At 41.8% G+C, this 19,787-nt stretch overlaps 1 protein-coding gene across 13 annotated transcripts in view; it reads right to left on the bottom strand.

The window, feature by feature from the left end:
• The window catches only part of TACC2 (transforming acidic coiled-coil containing protein 2), a 153,379-nt gene that overhangs the window by 56,160 nt on the left and 77,432 nt on the right, over nt 1–19,787 (bottom strand). The window contains exon 1 of one of the 13 annotated variants that reach the window (XM_081912580.1): nt 11,634–11,871. The exons of 10 other annotated variants lie outside the window; for them this stretch is intronic. In XM_081912580.1, the coding sequence (XP_081768706.1) occupies nt 11,634–11,701 (68 nt within the window). In that variant the 5' untranslated portion in view covers nt 11,702–11,871. Of the gene's footprint in view, nt 1–2,835; nt 2,874–11,633; nt 11,872–19,787 lie in introns of those variants that run through there. 2 more of the 13 variants (XM_081912582.1, XM_081912581.1) reach the window with 2 other exon arrangements.

The following is a 19,787-nucleotide window of genomic DNA, read 5'->3' as shown; positions in this document are numbered from 1 at the left end:
TACCATTGTAAGGCTTTTCAGTGACAAGATCATCTATCCTATGATTAAATCAAGCCTCGCAATGAGCCCACACTGTGAGTGGGAGACGGAACTGCAAAGCCAGCCACAATGTCTAGACAATGGTGGTAAGAAAAACAACAGCAGAGAGGTAACAAAGGAAATGCCTGAGCTTGATGGTAAAATTAAGGAGTTTTTTCAAATATTATCCATGCTCGTGCAAGTCCTTTCCATTTCAAACAAAATCATTGCTGGGTTTAGTACATTTATGCCTTTCCTAGGCTGCCCTTGGCAAAATAAAACATGGCACTCATCCATGTTGGAATCCTACAGTACTTGTTACATACCTCTCACACTGTGTCAAAGCTGCCTAAAAATGGAGTTGCCAGAGTCGTTTTGCTCAAAAAGAAATTAAATTTTAGGACAGACCTTTGAGCAATGCTTAAGGCACCTGACTCCCCAAATTCAAAAGAGAATTAGGGGTGCATCATCCAGAAGCCATGAACACAGCAAACTGCTATTTACAGGTAATAAGGTGGAACTTGTTTTAGGAGTATGAGGTGTGTGTGTTTTTTTTAATGACATTGTTATGACAAAGATGGCACCAGGTGACCCATCCTCTGACAAGACACATACTTCATTCAGTGAAACACTTGCAAGCTCTTCTTAGACCCGGGCTGCAAGTCTGTTTATAGCTTGCTTTCTTACCAATTTAATTGCTAAAAAGCAGCTGTGGTTGATCTTATCAGAGAACAATTTCATTATGGTTTAATCTGGTCAGCAGGCTTCTCTCTAGCCATGAAATACAGGCACTCTGGTATAACAGGCCTTAGTATAATTTCCCTGCTTCTTTTCTTTCCAGAGCTATATAGCATTATTAGAGCTGAAGCTATTTATATCCTATTAGCAGCTTCAAAGAATTATGACATTGCATGCTGGGTAAAATGCACACCCAAGTACATTCAATAAAGTCTCCAGGTGTATTTATTCTTATTCTTTTAACTCCAGTTATCTCCCTACTTTTGGATTTTCCCATTTACATTTTAGAAGCTTTCTTTTAAAGGGACATATTTATTAGACTTATCACAACAAAGCTAAATAATAAAAGGCTGTTTCCCTTCTGTTGTTTCCTATGTCTGATCAAAATAATAATCAGGCCTATCTCTGTAGTCCTGGGTTTAAAAACTGGCACCATGAAATGAAAGAAGCATGTGCTTCCATTTAGCACATAACTACAAGTTAATCAGTCCAAAATACCTACCACTCCCTTGGTCATATTCACAGAATTTAGAATCCACAAAGGGAAAAGGACAGAGAAAACCTCATATCATTACCACCCTTAATGCATACAATCCAAGTGGCTAAAGGGCAGTAAAGGTAAAGGGACCCCTGACCATTAGGTCCAGTCGCAAACAACTCTGGGGTTGCGGTGCTCATCTTGCTTTGCGTTTGTCCGCAGTTTTTCTGGGTCATGTGGCCAGCATGACTAAGCCACTTCTGGCACAGAAGGAACACTGAAACCAGAGCAGTGCATAGAAATGCCGTTTACCTTCCCGCTGGAGCGGTACCTATTTATCTACTTGCACTTTGTGCTTTCGAACTGCTAGGTTGGCAGGAGCTGGGACCGAACAACAGGAGATCACCCTGTTGCGGGGATTCAAACCGCCGACCTTCCAATCGGCAAGTCCAAGCGGCACAGTGGTTTAAACCACAGCTCAGTAAGTGGCGATAAACTCTTCAGTACTGAACACATTGAATGTTTACACCACCTCATTTTTTTTTTTTAGACAGGAAATAATCCCACAATAATTAGCCAACCGTAAGCAGCATTTTCTTTGGTTCCCCCAGCCGCCCAGAGTGGCTGGGGAAACTCAGCCAGATGGGCGGGGTATAAATAATAAATTATTATTATTCCCCATCTGTTCTAAAAATGGGAAGCTCCTATGTTAGATAGCAAGCTGCTGCCAGAGGCTACCGAGGCTTAGCTTCCATAGGCAGTCTTCCCAACCAGGAAGAGAACATAGGAAAGCAGATCCTGGCTCTTCGGCTCTTTCGAGAGGCTCTTGTGCTAGGAAACATCAAGTTTTCTAATGTCCAAAGTACATGAGGCATTAAAGGTGTGATCACATTTAAACATGTTTAGGGGTTTTGTTTGTTTGCTTTTTTAAGCAGCTGCTGAGCAGGGAGATGATCAGGATCTGGAGCATGATGTGTAGGAAAGAGAAATGCTCCACTCGCTCCCACCCAAAATTGTGCTATTTCCCATGGTGAGGAAGCTGCAGGGGTGGTTTTAATTGGAATTATGAAGAAGAGTTTGGATTTGATATCCTGCTTTATCACTACCCTAAGGAGTCTCAAAGCGGCTAACATTCTCCTTTCCCTTCCTCCCCCACAACAAACACTCTGTGTCGTGAGTGGGGCTGAGAGACTTCCGAGAAGTGTGACTAGCCCAAGGTCACCCAGCAGCTGCATGTGGAGGAGCGGGGAATCGAACCTGGTTCACCAGATTACGAGTCCATTGCTCTTAACCACTACACCACACTGGCACAGGAGGAAAGGATTAAGCCCATGTCCCTACACATCAGTCACAATCCTGATCATGGCTAAGAAAGAAAGAAAGAAAGAAAGAAAGAAAGAAAGAAAGACAAAATTTAAAAAATTATAGACAAAAGAAAGAAGACAGACACAATAAACCATACACTTAACATTATGTGTAGTTTGGGAGTAACCTCCCCACTGCCATCCAAGACCATAAACTTGGTTCTTATGGCTACTTCTACGGCATCCCTGCTAGTCCCCATATACAAGCTTTATCAAAGAAAACCCCAAACTCCTCACCATTCCAATGACACTTTACCCATGTCTTCCATTCCTCAGCTGAGTATGCAGTTCTGGCAGATGTATCTGTCTGGATCTGGAAAAGCTACAGTGAATTATGTTTCTGGGAGTCAGGAGGTTGAGAGACCACATTCTGATCCCTTGTTCTTTGAGACTTGCTGGATAATGATTCTGTGTTTTCTACAGAGACCAAAAGGAAATCCTCTCTAAATTCATTTCAGAATGTGTTCCTTTTAGGAAGTATGTAACTACAGAAGGGTGTAGCTTTTATCTGTTTTTACAACTGCCTGCAAAATTGAATTATCTTTCCCTTGGAAGCAGCCAAGCAATTTGTTTATTTGAGATAAGGCTGAAGCAGGGAGCATGGCAAGAAGTCTCTTCCCCTTTTGTCCATTAATTCCCCCACTGCAGTTTGCACCTGCATTGCTCCCGCAGTAAGTGGCATATCAGGTGACTATTTAACAGCTTATACTAGAAAGCAAAATGTGCAGGGCTTGCAGTTTTCCATTCTGAGGGGAAAGGGGGCTCTCCTCAAATAAATCAAGTTTTACTGAGATAGGAAGGAGAGGCCTATTTTACTGCAATGCAATTATATTAGAAATAGCACTGGCTTCCTTGTGCTCAACAAAGCAACACAGGCGCTGGTCTCCAGAGAAGGCTTTCTATATAATTTCAGTATAAATATGCTTGCAAGACATGGAGATATCACAGCTACCCAGAAAAAAACAACAATCAAATTCTGCAATTAAACTGATGCTTCCCCATCCATAAATGATATTGGGGGTTTAAACTGGTGAACTCAAAGCCATGTTAATGTGCCGCAGAAGCAATTTTAAGTAGTACTCCCCCCCAGTACATCAGCTACAATGCAACAGTACATTTCTCTCCATAGCCAGCAGTTTGAGAAATAGTACGCTTGCAAGTCCAAACTCTGAAAGAGCTCCTGTATCTGTAATTGTAACCTGCAGAAGAAAGAAGTGTCTTTGACTCTTGGAAGGGTGCCTGGCAGTGGTGGGGGATGTTGGACCTCTCAGTATTGAGGGGCTGGCCTCCTCTGCTTCAAAATACTGAGTGGGCTGAAGCCCCTTCAGCCCCATATACCCAGCACCGCTGTTTTTAACTGGTCACTTTTCACCTGCTCTTAACAGATTAATAGACATATTTTTACCCTGCTATTGCTTATTTATGTTTACTGTTGTAGTAACTGGTTCCTTTTAATATATACACATATTTCTGTTGTTGTTTATCATTGGCAATGGGGATCTGACATGGAAAGGTGTGACACAACTTTAACTCATAGCAATGTGAGTTACAGGGACGCGGGTGGCGCTGTGGGTTAAAGCCTCAGCGCCTAGGGCTTGCCAATCGAAAGGTCGGCGGTTCGAATCCCCGCGGCGGGGTGTGCTCCCGCTGCTCGGTCCCAGCGCCTGCCAACCTAGCAGTTCGAAAGCACCTCCGGGTACAAGTAGATAAATAGGGACCACTTTCTAGCGGGAAGGTAAACGGCGTTTCCGTGTGCAGCTCTGGCTCGCCAGAGCAGCGATGTCACGCTGGCCACGTGACCCGGAAGTGTCTTCGGACAGCGCTGGCCCCTGGCCTCTTGAGTGAGATGGGCGCACAACCCCAGAGTCTGGCAAGACTGGCCCTTACGGGCAGGGGTACCTTTACCTTTACCTAATGTGAGTTTTACACCCTTATCATCTAAGCTGCTAACTAGTGCAGATGAAAGAGTATATACAAACCAGAAGTCAACAGAATTGTTTTTCAACTGTCAGGAAAATCAGTAATAACCTAAAGTAGGAAAGGCAAAAAACTGAAATGTAGGTATGTTTTAAAAATATGGCTGCGTCCCTCAGCTCTAGAAAGCATCTTGATTGCAGCTGAATGCTTCAGGAAGTGAAGGGGTGACTTTGAAATCTCACCTTTTCTTGCCACCTTCCATGCTGTTTCAGGGTCTGTAGCCTCTAGAAGAGATTGGATGGTGCAGGGGAGGGGTGGTGGCAAAAAATCTTCCCCAACTGCAGACAAAGAAGGCTCCACTGGATTGAAGAGCTTTCCATGGGTGGAGGAACACAATAAGATACAACCCTACGCTTCAGTTTTTCTAGGATTTCATGTCATGCTTGCTTCTGAGAGAACGGATGCTATTTGGATTCCATGTGGCACTGCTCTTATTAAACAAACTGAGCCCTGTTTAAGAGCCATTGAGCTGAAATTCTCAACAAATAAGTGGGCCATTTCGCACAAAACACTAAGCTACAGTTCAGCATTAAATGCACAAACCTCAGGCTTATATGCTGGCTCTCCCTTGTGGCTACACCAGAGGAGGACAGGTGAGTGGCAGTGTGCAAGCCTGAGACTCGCGCAGATAAAGCTGAATCATGGTATAGTCCTGGCCCAATTCACATGTCATGTTAAACCCTAGTTAAAAAATAAACTACGGTTTAATGTGAACACCCAGCATGCTGCTGCAAAGTTCTTGCTCTGCTCTTTCCACACTCTTGCACCACCAGGAATAAAGGCAGATTCTGGATTGTCGTATCATCCAAACCTGGCTCCTTCTTCACACAAACCACAACTAGTAACCGAGGGTTGTTTTTGCTTATGGCTTGTGGTTTATTTGGAAATAAACCATGAGTCTATTTCTGGACAACAAAAGAAGCCAGACTCTGGCTTGTTTGCCAGCAATGCAAAAGCGATGAAAGACCAGAGGGATAACTTTTCAGCTCCATCACATTGAACCATACTTTGCTTTTAACCTTGTTTTTAATAGGGCATGTGCACTTGGTGAACCACTACTTTCTGCTGCTCCTGTGTGGTGTTATTTGTTGACAAAAATTCAGGCACTATTTAGATCCATATTTCAAAAGTCTGTTTGGGAAATTATTCTGAGTACTGCAGCATATGCAACGCAAAAGAGCTGCTGTGCAAATCTCCTCACGGCATTTTTCATATTTCCTGTGTTTGTAAAGCTGCAACAAACAGTATACATGCGATTTCTTTAAAAAAAATCCAGATTATAATTTGATAGGGCTGTTCCAAGTTTGGTGAGTTTCCTACATTTAAATCACTTCAGTGTGGGGGAAAATAGTGTTTGCTACTATGTCCTGGTGGCATGGAAGGTTTTATTGGTATGCTGTCTTAATATATACAGTGGTACATCTAGTTGTGGACATGATCCATCCCGGGGTGTCGTTCGCACCCCAAAAAGTCCGCAACTATAGCGGCACATCTGCGCAAGCGTGGAGCGCAATAGAGTGCTTATGTGCATGCGCGAAGCTTCTACACATGCACACACGGTGAAAGTGTATACTTCCAGGTTTGCCGCGTTCACAACCCAAAAAGCCACAACGTGAAGAAAACACAACAAGAGATATGACTGTAACATACTCCTATCTCCAGAGAGGCGTTTGTGTTTATGAATGCACATTTAGCTATACTAATAAGTTCTGGTAGTTCCCTAGCAGTGGGACTACCTCAGCCATGGTTTCCTTGGTCTAGTCTAGCTGAACTAAAGTTTTATAGCTTTTTAAAATAATACTAAAAATGGCTCACACAAACCCATGTCAAACTTCTGTATATTACATTGACTAAAGACCTGCAGCAAGAATAACTGACCAGCCTACAATATGGGACTCCTAATTATCTCAATTGCCGGATGTGTCTTTGTCATTAAAGCCACAGACACAATTTCATCAACAGACATTCATCTTGATGGCAGCATGACAACAGCTGCAACAATGGACCACTGAAAAGCCATCTCTCTCTAAAATATGCAGCACATCTGCAGAAGTCTCTTAAGAGATGGGAGGAAATAACCAAGCTATATTTAGAATATACATCAGTGTCCAGAACAAGAAAATACTCACCAGGAGGATACTTAACCACTCGTTCTCCATATCTTTACAAAAATAATATTCAAGGGCCCTTGAGTCACAGCAGCATTCTGTTAAATGAACTGCAACAATGAATCAGATCTCTCTCAGGATCTGCTTTTTCGAGTTTTAACCTAATGTACCTCTTAGGCCTTCTGCTTCTCAGCCTGTTCCCAAAACAAGAGGATTTTGAAAGAGAAAAAGCTTGAACCTTTCACAACAGAATGAAATATACAGTGCTAAAGCGCATTGACTAATTTGCACTCCTTTGTAAGATCTAAGAAAGGCATCTTTTACTGACAACTCTGACTTTACTTTTCCCCATACCCAAAACACTTGCAGCATTACAGGCAAGAGCGCTGAACTAAGATGGACAGCTGTCCATGGGATAATGAATGGGATGCCTAGTTCCACCTCTGCTATCTTAATTTGCCTTGCCCAGACTCTCTTGCCACTGAGATATCTGTTCCAGAAACAAGCTGCAATCTTAGTTTTAAATATTAGGCAACCATCTAAGCCTGCCATCAAACATTCCAATGGAGGCAAAGCCAGGCTTAGGTTGTGCTTATGCCCCATTGAAATAAATGGGCCATTTCGCTGTGCCTAAGGAATGGGGAGTGGGATATTTATGGGAATCAGGACTGGAGAAGGAAAGGGACAAATTTCCAATATGAATTGCACACAAACACCCTGCACATTAAAGAAAAGCAAGAGATGTAGCTGCCTGCTGCAAATTAAGTGCTTAACTCTGAGTGTGGGATACAGTAGTGCTGGAGTAGGAAATAAATAAATAATAATAATAATAATAATAAACTATGCACAAGAGCAGGTTGCATTTGTATATTCCCCCTCTTCTGTTGGCCACAGAAAATGGCAAGTTTTGCTCCCCCCCCCCCAATTATCCAAATTCAATTTCTCACATAAACATAGTAAATGCAACCACAGCCAGCAAGTGATGTACTCAATGATTTTTAGACTTTTGGAGGTGGGGTTTGTTTCTGCAAAGAAACAATTTTCAATTCATTTACAGATGCCTCTCCACTAGTCTGGAGTAACAAAACAATTAGCAAATGCAGCAATGGCTGCTGGTTTTTTTTTACTAGAATACATGAAAGCCCAGGCAAGGGGTTTCTTTGATCCTAACTGCGCTCAAACTAAACCTCATTGTATTTACCACTAGGAGCCTTGTCAAGCTGTTACAGAAGCTTAAAACTACCCACAGGAGGGCAGACTTCCAATTTTAGATTTAAAAGAATTCATTTTAAAAATCAGGGAGAAACTTGACAATCAAAATGATGTGCCCTATTGTCATGGTTCCCAAGACTTCCCTTATCTTGATTTCCAAGATCATAACCCGGTAGACCTTGTATAACAGAAGTTCTCTTTTCTAACAAATTATTATTGTTTACTTCTCTTATGAATTTAACCCATTAATGGATTAAAAGTTAACCCCTGTACTCCAGTAGTAAAGTGAATGACAGGGAGAGTCTTATTATGAAAATGCAGAATCCTCATACATGGATGCTGAAAATAGTAACTGAAGCTTAGCCAAAACGTACCTGAGTCCTATGGCACATAGTGACTTCCTTACACACCAACAATAACAGTTATGGCATTGAAGTAATTGCATAAATCTGACTTTGGGTGAAGGATTACATGAACAACCCCTTTATCACGATGTAGCTCAACAGTGCCACCTGGAGCTTATGAGATTTTGGACCTCTACCTTTAAGCATAAACAAGCACATTCTGGCATTTGTCTTTGAATAAGCATCCAGGAGGAATTCAGCTCTTTTACACAATGGCCTGAACCGGCCAGGAATTAATGGAATGGAGTGGAACAAGTCTCTTAGTAATTTTCTGGTTGGCCAAAGAGAACATGGACATCAGAGATGGGGCTTCTTTTGCCATTGGGCCAAACCACAACCCACCAAGGTCTGAGCTGAGATAGCTCAGTTGGCAGAGCATGGGACTCAGGCCCCACATGGGGGGCAAAAGATTCCTGCATTGCTGGGGATTGGACTAGATGACCCGCATGGTCCCTTACAACTCTGCAATTCTATGATTCCATTTCCCATAAATAAGGGAGGCTTTATTCTCAGTCTTCCTGGAGAAATCCGATCTTATATACAGTGGTACCTCGTGTTACATAAGCTTCAGGTTACAGACTCCGATAACCCAGAAATATTACTTCAGGTTAAGAACTTTGCTTCAGGATGAGAACAGAAATCGTGCTCCGGAGGCGCAGCAGCAGCGGGAGGCTAAAGTGGTGCTTCAGGTTAAGATCAGTTTCAGGTTAAGAACAGACCTGCAGAATGAATTAAGTTCTTAACCTGAGGTACCACTGTATATTCTTTAAGCCACCCAGAGTGGCTGGGGAAACCCAGCCAAAAGGGTGGAGTATCAACAACAACAACATCAGGAGTCTGTATGTGAACAGTTGTCCATTTAAAGGAGTCATCTGCTTGGTCCAATTCTAACTTAAAGATCAAGAGTCATGAGAAAGGCAGGCAGAGGCCATTTTGCTGCCCCATCAACAATTAACTCCTGGAGAGCAGACTGAACAGGCACAGAGGTCACAGTCTTCCCCACTATGGTGAGATGTGCTCTATTTCTATTAAAATTATAGGATTATTTATAAACTGAATTTATTAGCATATGCAACCTTTATATAAGTGGCTACCTTCTTTCGTCCCTTTTTTGTGATGAAGAAGTGGTCAGAAATGAAACTTTCCTCTTGGATAACTCTTGGCAGAGGACACTTACCCTAGGGTGAAGTTTGTTTTTCATAGGGCAATTGCCACAACAACACTTGTCAGTTATGCAGCATTCTGGGAGACAGGAGAAAACGTCATGTGCATGAATGAAAAAGGCACAGGAATCTGCATTACAACCAGGATCTTGGGAGTAGCAAGAATGAGACAACTTGATGTATCAGAGTTTTCTGTTGACAAGCTTTCATTGGGCGGCTGAATAAGGCAGCTCTTGTGTCATGCATATTGTGATTTATCTAAATGGCTAAGATAAAATACTCCAGCCCAGGATGACTCAGGAAAGCCTTTAGATCAGTGGTCCTCAACCTTTTTGGGGGTCATAGAATCCTTTGAGAATTTGATAACAGCTGAAGCCCATCCGTAGACCCCAGGCTATGAGTGTTTTTAAGAACAAATGTATTTTTCTATACTACATAAACCAGATGTTGGGACTACAACTCCCATCATCCCTGACCACTGACTATGCCAGCTGCAGCTTGTTCAGAGTTGTATTCCAACATCTGAAGGGCCATAGGTTAGCCACCCCTGACACAGAGGTGTCTTTTAGTCTAAAATCAAGATTTCAGCTTTTGTAAGAGGGCCTAAATAGATTCAGAGGTGAAGAGAAAACTTTCTTTGCCTCATGTTAAGCATCATGCTTTAGCATCACAATACAATTACAATTTGTTAAGAGATGTAAACAGTAAAAATGAGGCTGCTTTAAAATTCCCAGCGCTTGTCATTATTTTCAGATATACAAGAAGCCAGTTGCTTATTGTAATAGTGGTAAGGTCTTGTGCACTGAAGGCTCTGCACAAACATTAATAAAAACAGCGGTGTTTTGACTGCTGCCCTCATATTGTTCTGGTGCTGAAGGCCTTATTCATTCAATATGGCTTCTGCTGGCAGAAGGCGTCAAATAAGTATGTGAGCCTTTCACTGTGCAGGAAGCCCTTTGATAAATACTTCTCAATTAGTTCCCAACACAACTGCTAAAATTAAGGATGAAGATGAAAAAATGTTGACCATTCTGATTCTTTACACTGCTCAATAATAGGCTTATGCTAAAGGAAAGGATTTCAAAAAAAAGTAGCAGTAGTAATTTGGCACATTTAAAGTTACACAGACCTTGCTGAACAGCTACAGTACTTGCCTTTAGGATACAACTGAACAAACAGTATCTACCAGTACTCCCAGCTCTAAAGATTCTTCCCAAGTACAGAGAAAAACCAAGAAGTTGGGTTTTTTAAATAAAAAAATGCAATAAAGTAGGTGTTTCACTTAAAATGAATTGATTGAGCTCATCTTTGGCACCAGGTGACATGGATTAAGACATCGCCCCAAAACAATGAATATTGAAGATGCACTAATTGCTGGACATACTGAATAATCCAGGCCTATATACCTGAAACAAGAAAAGGCCCTTCTAAGAAGTCTGGTATATTTGATTAGATTTGCAGCGTTAGAAAACAGATAATTGGCGAAATTAACTGATAAATCCATACGTGTGTGTGTGTGCCCATCCAAACTAAAGATGACAAATCAATTTAAATTCTAGGAAGTACAAGCCTGCTTTTATATTCATGAACAAAACTCTCTATTTTACCCTTGCTGAGGAAGTTGAATATATCATTCTGAAGGAAAATCAGAAATTCATTCAAGGTGTGTTTTTTGTTTTTGTTTTTAAATATCCACCAATGATCTAGACACATGGGATGTGAATGGGGAGAAAGCTCAGGGTGGAGGGAAGGAAAGCCCTGGAAACACAGTGAAATCAACCTACATGCTGTGCATTTTAAACAGAGGCATTTTTCACTGAAAATGGTGATGGGCTTGATTGATTATGTCTGCGGAATGTATAAGAAGCAAACAAATGGGTACACACAGCAACTGCACTGAACAATATAAAAGGACTCAAGATGCATTCCTCCTACAAAATTCCTACATGCTACCCAAGCATTTTTAAAAATTAATTTTTAAAAAAATCGGGTTTGAAAGAAACCCGATGAAACCTGAGCTGTGTCTTGAATCACTCAGAATGCACAGAATTACACAAAGACTGTCAACGCAAGGCAGCCTCTTTAAACAGATCCCTATAGCTACTCGCTAACGTTTCGGTCCCTGCTGCTGTACAGGAGGAAGGAAAGGTGGAAAGCAATTCCATACTTACATGGCCTCGGATGGCTCCCGAATCAGGCTACTTGTCTGTGCCTGCTGCAGCGACTGAGACCCTCCCATCCTCAGCGTGCCCTTGTGCTGGAGCTAGCAGCAAGCCGGGCCAGCTTCCTCCTTAATTCCACCAGCAAAAAGCCCAGGGAGATCGGACCGTAGAGGCTGCAGTGCTGCAGTGCAGATGAAAACAGCTGCTTGCATCAGGGGCAGCAGCAGCCGAGACACTTTAAACGGCAGCTTCTCTTCTCTGAACTGTTGCCAGGTTCCTTTCCTGACACCCCCCAACTCCCCCCCCCCGTCCCCCGCTTCTATTTTTCTTCCTCTTCACTCAAAAGAAAATTGATTGAGAATAAATAAATGTGCCGGCTATTGTGTGATGCAACCAGCAACGTTGAGGCTAGATACTGGGCAAGTGTCTTTTAGAAAAAAAACGAAGTCTATGGCTATTCCAAATGGCTTGAGAGAGGTGGGGGGAAGAGAAAAAGAAAAATTAAGACCCTCCCTTTAAAGCACACATTGTCAGCTACTGTGGATCCCTAAGGACTCCCAGGCAGGACCATTGCATTGTGTTGACTCAGCTGATTTGAAATGCAAATCTGTTTGCATGCCACGTCCTGCATGTGCCTCTCTATTTTGACAGCAAGCACCCGCATATATTTCGGAACAGTAAACAATGGAGGAGATTCATATGTAGGATTGTTTAAAGCCTTGTTTCCCTCCCCGCATTTTCAAACAAAAGAGCTCATCCCTCTTTCAGGAATGGAATCTTCCACCAGGAAAGTAGGGAGAACATGAAGAGCCAAAGTAAACAAGGCAATGTGTGAGTATAGAGGGGAGCAGATTGGTACAGAGATATTATTATATTTAATCTTGCTTAAAGGCGAGATGACAGAGTGACAAGGAACTGGGGCTGCGGAGGGGGAGAGATACTGAATAAGAAGATTCACTGATGAATTAATCTAGTGAGTGCAATAGCTGGATAGTAAGAAGGCTATGAGAGCTGAATCTTTTAAGAGAGCAGCCTAATTTCACAGAGACCATGACCGTTTGATTATTGTTTCCATGCTTCTCTCTCTCTTGTCGAGTTTGACAATAGAAGATACCACTGCACATTTAATGCTACTATGTCTGGCAAAATAAAAATAAAAACCAGGTGCCTCTCTCTCTCTCTCTCACACACACACACACACAAATGCTCATATATTGCAGAGTAGAAAAAATATCAGAGGCAATGCTGGTTAACTGACAACTCCAGTGACAAAGAACAGATACCAACACAGCATAGGTGCAGTAAATTTGCTAAAGAGAGAAGAAAAGGGTGAGGCATACTGAAATAAATCCCCAAGCCTTTCTAGGTTTAGAAGTACAACTTGAGAAGCTCTGTCTCAGTCCAGACACCATGCCAAATCATAGTTAAGGAAACTTCAACTACAGTTTTAAAAGATGTCTGAACTATGGTCAGGAAACCACTACCAACAAGTCTGAAGTGGGTCTTTTGGAGTTACTGCTTCAGTCGCTCGGTTTTACTACTATGCAGCATCTGAATCGGAGAACATCTGAGGCCAAACAAGTCCTAGAGCAGTGTCTGGAGTAAGTGTTGGGCTGGGTGAGGGTCAATAAACAGAAGACCAAAGCCCTGTGGGTGAACAGTGCCCAAGTTCAGGAAATTGGCAGGTTCTCTGTTCCTGATGGGGCTGCACTCTCCCTGGAGGAATAGGTATGTAGCTTGGAAGTACTCTAAGATCCATCACTGTCACTGGACCCCTAAGTGTTCTCAGGGGCTAACAGTGCTTTTCCACAACTTCAGCTGGTATGCCAATTATAGCCTTTCCTCAACAGGGATAGCTTGGCCACAGAGCTGCAGTCCTTGGTAACCTCTAGATTGCACTATTACAAGGCAGTCTACGTGAAGCTACCCTTGAGATTAGTTCATAAACTGCAGCTAGTACAGAATGCTGCAGCTAACTTTTGACTGGAATAGCTGTACATCAGCATATTATACCACATGCTGAAAGCTATGCACTGACTGCCAGTACGTTACTGACCTAGGTTCAACATATTGCTATTAGCGCATAAAGCCCTAAATGGCCAGGGACCAGGTTAGCTGAAGGACCACATTTCTCCTTTATACACCACCCAGAACACTGTGAGTATCTGGAGTATCTTGACTGTCCCAGTTAATTTGGTTTCTAGGTGAATGAAGGCTTTTAGTGTAGCGGTACCAATGATTTGGAACTTTATTCCTACTGAAAACAGACAGGTACCTACAATCCCAATATTCCATTGCCTGCTGAAAATATATCTGTTTCACCAAAGATTTTTGAAGAATTAATTTGATTCAGTGTTGGTCACTTGTTCAGTATTTTATGATTTCATAATTTGAAGATTTTAATGGTTTATTCCCCCCCCCCATTTTTAAATGAGCTGACAGCTTATATTCTTATGTACAAATAAAAAGTTATTGCTTCTGCTCTACCTTTAGGTCCATATGCTCAAAATGGGCCTTTAGAAAATTCCACTATCAGACATAGTGTCTCATCCTGTTTGTTACAGATAAATTGCAATACTGAATAACCAGTTGGTGCTTATTTCAGTGTCAAGAGAACTTACAAGAGCATAGGGATTAATAAAAGAGGAAGTTTGGATAAACCTTGTCATGTGCAGGAAAAAAAATATTAGAAACGATGGGAAGGTACAATAGTGTAACCCAAGTTGTATTCTGTAAAGGTAAAAAGGTAAAGGTAAATGATCCCTGGATGGCTAAGTCCAGGAAAAAAGGTGACTATGGGGTTGTGGCACTCATCTCGCTTTCAGGCTAAGGGAGCTGGCCTTCCCTTCCTTCCACAGCGGTACCTATTTATCTACTGTACTCACACTGGTATGGTTTTGAACTGCTAGGTTGGCGGGAGCTGGGACAGAGCAAGAGGAGCTCACCCCGTCGTGGGGATTTGAACTGCTAACCTTCTGATCAGCAAGCCCAAGAGGCTCAGTGGTTTAGATCACAGCACCACCCGTGTCCACTGGTAGACCCCAGCAGTGGAATCTAGGGTCCAGCACATAATAAAAGTCTCCCATTTAAGACTACATGAATAAAAGCAAAGAGCTTATATTTTCTGGCTAGTTTCATCAAATCTATTACAAAAACGCACCCAAATAAACCACACTGGTTTTATTCTGTGGGGCGAGTGAACAATCCTACTCTCAGACATGCATGATTTCCCTATAACAAGAGGTTCAAAAGGCCCTGAGAGAATTTTACTCTTCAACCCCAACGTGCTTGGATATAGCAGAAAAGGATGCAGTTATAGTCCCATACAACATAAATTCCACACATCAAAAAACAAAACAAAACTATAGCTTTCTAGCATACACCGCTAAGGCAGAAGGCAAAACAGGGCCACTGCATTGTATTATTGCATATTGTTCCTAACTGAAAACAGCAACATAAACATTGGCATGAAGAAAAACATATTCTACAGTCTTCCTTTTTCACGCCCATTTTCAACAAAGCGCTACCAGTACCATTTATTTGCCCTTAAACCTTCTATGCCTATTGATGGCGATGAGGGTTTTGTTTGTTTCTTTTGTTCTTGTGCTTAATTCACAAGCAACACACATTCTAACTCAAAACACATATGTGTCATGCTGTCATTAGTAAATGGTCCACTGGAACAGTTCTTTAGAGCTAGGTCTAGCTCTTGTGTAACACACATTAGCAAAAGGAGAGAGAGAGCTGAAAAAAGAGAAACAGAATCTGGTTATCATGCAGCAGAAAAAATATTTGCTCATAGTCTCTTCCTCCTCATCCTGATTAGAGAGGAGGCCAGCTCTATACCCAGTACCACCAAAGAGCTAACAAACATCAGATACAGAAATCTGACACGGGTAGTTCAGGGTTGTTCATATGCATTTATGGTAAAACAAATGGAAGTGAGGAAAGCTGCCAAAGCTTGCAATGAACAACACGGCAAATACTATTCATAATATTCTCTTGTTCGGCTAGGTTTGGCTACCAGTTGAAAACCATAAAGAAATCATACATTATTTCCAGAAAACTGTGTTCAGTTACAAGGATGAAAGTCTACAGCCAGCTTGATGCAGGAAATCTAACTATTACAATGGTACCCTTCAGGACTTAAAACACGAATCCATGAAATTGCCACGTGGTAAGAAATCTAATAGGTCATGTCACTTGCTGACAGAGTCCCCTAGAAGATTGCCACAGCTCCAAGGCAGGTCCTTAACCTGAGAAACATTTTTCAACACTGGGGTTACCCCAAAGTGCAAGAGAGCTGCCAAAGCAGATGCCCACAGGTCTAAATTTGTTCTGCTGGATCATACCTGGCCATTAAGGAATAAAAGTGAGCTCAAAACATTCGTTTTACAGACTCAACAGTTATGCTACCAATATTGGCGCTTGTCTTATTTGCTGCAGCCTTTGACTCTCTACTTTGTGCTTCTACCAAACGTCGTTTTGCACATCCCTTAAAACCTGATAAATGGGCTTATTTTCACTGGGTGCATTGCTCAATACTAAGAAACAATAGGCATGCTCACACCTGTCAAACTAGGATGCATTGCACAAATGTTATGATCGACAAAGTAGCACTCTCATTCCCAGTGATCCCACCACATTGTCCCAACACTTGCTTCAGTGTAACTTTGGGAGTTAAGGTTGTTGTTCAACCTTTATCAATGACTAACAACAATAGGAGAGGGACCCTGTTAATATTTAAAATAAAGTAGCATCCCAGAGTTTAAACATTTTGCCTCTTTGTGTCAAAGAACAACACCCCCCCCAATCCCTACCTTCTTTGTAGCAACTTTTTAAATATCTGAAGGCTGCTGCCACATCCCCCTCAGAGCCAAATTATATGTGTCAGTGGCATATCTGTAGGTTTAAACACAGAACTGTCCCAACCGAAATATGCAATGTGGGCTTCCACTATTTTAAAAAGTAGTCTGCTAGTGATGACTGCAGAATGTGGTGTGCAGATGAGCCCTGCAAACTTCTCCCCCTCTCCACAGGCTACCACATCAGAGATCAATAGATGTACACAAACAACATCTATTAAAATAGATGTCCATGGATGCAGAAAAGCAGTAGTTCCTAGTGATACAGTATAGATCAGCCTTTACCAATCTAGTACCCTCTAGAAATTGTGGACGTGGATCAGTGGCCATGTTGTTTGGGGCAGATAACAGCTGTAATCCAACAACATCTGGAGGGTACCAGGCTGTGGAAGACTGATATAGCCTATGTTTCTATTGTACCAACTCTAAATTATTTTGTTCCATTGTTACTCAGATCAAAAAGCTGCAAAAAAGGGAGGATTCTAGCAGCATCAGCAAGAACACACAGAGAATGATACCGCCACAACACAACCTTCAACCATTTGGGGAGAAGCACCTGCTATCTGTCGCAAGAGACCTCTAACTGAATCCAACTCTAGTGAGAGATGTTTAGTTCTAGTTTTTGGGTTTTTTTAAAAAATCATGTGTAGTAATGCACCAGTTTAGACTTATGTCAACAAGTCACAGCAAAGTAAACAAGACATGTGAAAATGATGCCTTCCGGACATACCTAGTGATTTCAATCTTCCAATGGAGACATTTTATTAGTTACAAATAAGAAAGAAAAGGGATGTTATTTTTTAAGCACTGCTGTTTTAATTGCAGGTAGATGACTCTTGTGAAATGGTTCCTTAATGAATGTTATTATTTTACATTATATTTGTATTCACTCAGTTATTGCAAACTGTTTCGTGAATACTCCCCTTAAAAAGAGGGGTCATTAAAAATGATCTCTGTGCTCCTCACCAATTCTGTGGGTTTTCTCAACACCCCCCAACCATTTGGGGGAGGTGGAGTGGTCCAGGGTGGGCAGGAGAGGGAGGGGGAGCCCTGTTGCACAATTGGAAAGTCCTGTGCTACACATTTAACTTGCATGGCCACAGTTTAGATGGTAGCTGGCTAGCCGCAATCACACAAATTGAATGCATACAAGGCAGAGACCTCTCGCATGGACATTGGGAGGCTCTTGCAAGATCTCAGATGGTTCTGTGAGATCTCACGAGAGACTCCAAAGCCCATGCAAGAGCCTTCCAGAGCCCAGGAAGAAGAAGAGAGTGCTTGCAAGGGAGGTAAGATTTGTTTGGCATGTTGGTTTTTGAAAGGTAGGGATGCTCATATGGGGGGCATTCCAGAATTTTTCGAACTACAGTGGTACCTCAGGTTAAGAACGGAATTCGTTCTGGAGGTCCATTCTTAACCTGAAACTGTTCTTAACCTGAGGTACCACTTTAGCTAATGGGGCCTCCTGCCACTGCCGCACCACCGTGCCATTTCTGTTGTCATCCTGAAGCAAAGTTCTTAACCCAAGGTACTATTTCTAGGTTAGCAGAGTCTGTAACCTGAAGGGTCTGTAACCTGAAGCGTCTGTAACCCGAGGTACCACTGTATACTGAACTTAGAATTTCTTTCACTGCCATAGAACGCAAACCTGGGATGAACTGCCCCGTTAATAATTCCCCCTTGTCAACAGTCCATTGACTGTTTCAGTTTTCTTCCCCCAAATACTTTTGCCACACAGAGCTTTGGAGTTGGTAAGAGATTATGTTTCCTGTGTCTAGTTTGAGAGAATCTCCATGCCAACTCCTTACAGAGTTCTTGTTTCAGAGGGGTGGGGCGCATTCAACATGCAGTCTATCAAATGAAAATGCTTCTTTTGTAAACAGTTTAAAAAGTATTTTAAACCGATGGGTGTGTTTTTTTTGCAAACGTTCAAATCTGACAAATGGCTGATGTGGATGGATCATACCCTGAATTCAGCATATGCAATGCCTCGGAATGAATTCTGTACAGTTTCAAAGAATATAAATATCACATTCTTTTATCCAAACCTTCCTTCAAAGAGCTCAAATGGCATAGATGGTATCCCTTCGTCCACCAGCCCTACCCTCTGCTCACTAGGTCACTCAAAGAGCTTCATTTCTCCATGATAAAAACAAAGAACATTGTTAAAAATGTTAAGAGTGGCACTAAGAGATACTACACACTGTACAAGAAATTATTGACCAGTGCTGTTGCCCTATTCAGCACCACTACTGCTTAATGGTATTTTTAAACCTCGCTAATTAATCAGGGTCATTAACAGAACAAGATGCCTCCGCACACAAAAACTATCCAGCCTTCAGCTATTGAATACCTGGAAAGAGTGTCATTTCATTACTGATATGGAGCTGAGAATAGAGACAGCAGCCCTAATTATTCAAGGCATCCTTTTGTACCTTTCCGTTCTCTTTAACCTTTGATTATTCCCTTGACATGGTAAAAAAGAGGGGGGAATCAATGTGATTTTTGGAGTTAAGTCTTTGGGGTAATCCTGATGCAAACAAGAAATAAAAAAATGAAATAAACAAGAAATTGTGCAAACAAGAAATAAAAATGTGGATGAAATTGCATTTAAGTGACAATCTGCAAAAGATTTCTTTGTTGCTAGTAAGATCGCCTGGCTGAATTTTGAGTTTTGCTACCCATAGGAGGAAGGATGTTTTATTGTTTCATTAAATTGGATTGGTGAAGACCAGGGATTAAGGGGATTGTTCCAACATTGTTGGAGACCTTTTTATGGCTACCAGAGGCCCAGTATTTCAAAAGGATATATGATCATTCAGATTGCTTTCCCAATTCCAGCATTTATCTGAAACGGAGACCGCACAGCTGTTGCACTGCACTATGCAAAAAGAAATGAGTGGACTTTACAAGCCAGTTTCCCAGAAGAGGGGATATTAACTGCACTGACATAGTATCTTCTGCTAAGATCACTAGCTCAACATCCTTGCCTATTTCCCATGGAGTTTCTTTTCTTCAAGAAAGTCCACAATCCTTGATTCAGTGGTGTGTGGGGAGAGATGTGGTTTTGGACACATGATCACCATGACTGTTTTTTAGTGGTATATTACTTGAAGTGTGTTACCAGAAATGAGTACTTAAAAAATGCTACAATATGTGGACAACTATAGCTGCCGTACGTCCAGGCTAAATCCATAGTTTCTGTTTTCATGCAATGTTAAACTTATAAAGCGTGCACATGACGATGATAATCATTATTAAATCTATATACCTCTTAATTGCCAAGTTGGCTTTTAAG

Source organism: Podarcis melisellensis (genome assembly GCF_964234715.1).
Source record: "Podarcis melisellensis genome assembly, chromosome: 5".
NCBI lineage: Eukaryota > Metazoa > Chordata > Lepidosauria > Squamata > Lacertidae > Podarcis > Podarcis melisellensis.
The sequence above is the reverse complement of the archived record's forward strand: the minus strand, read 5'-3'. Positions and strand labels throughout refer to the sequence as shown.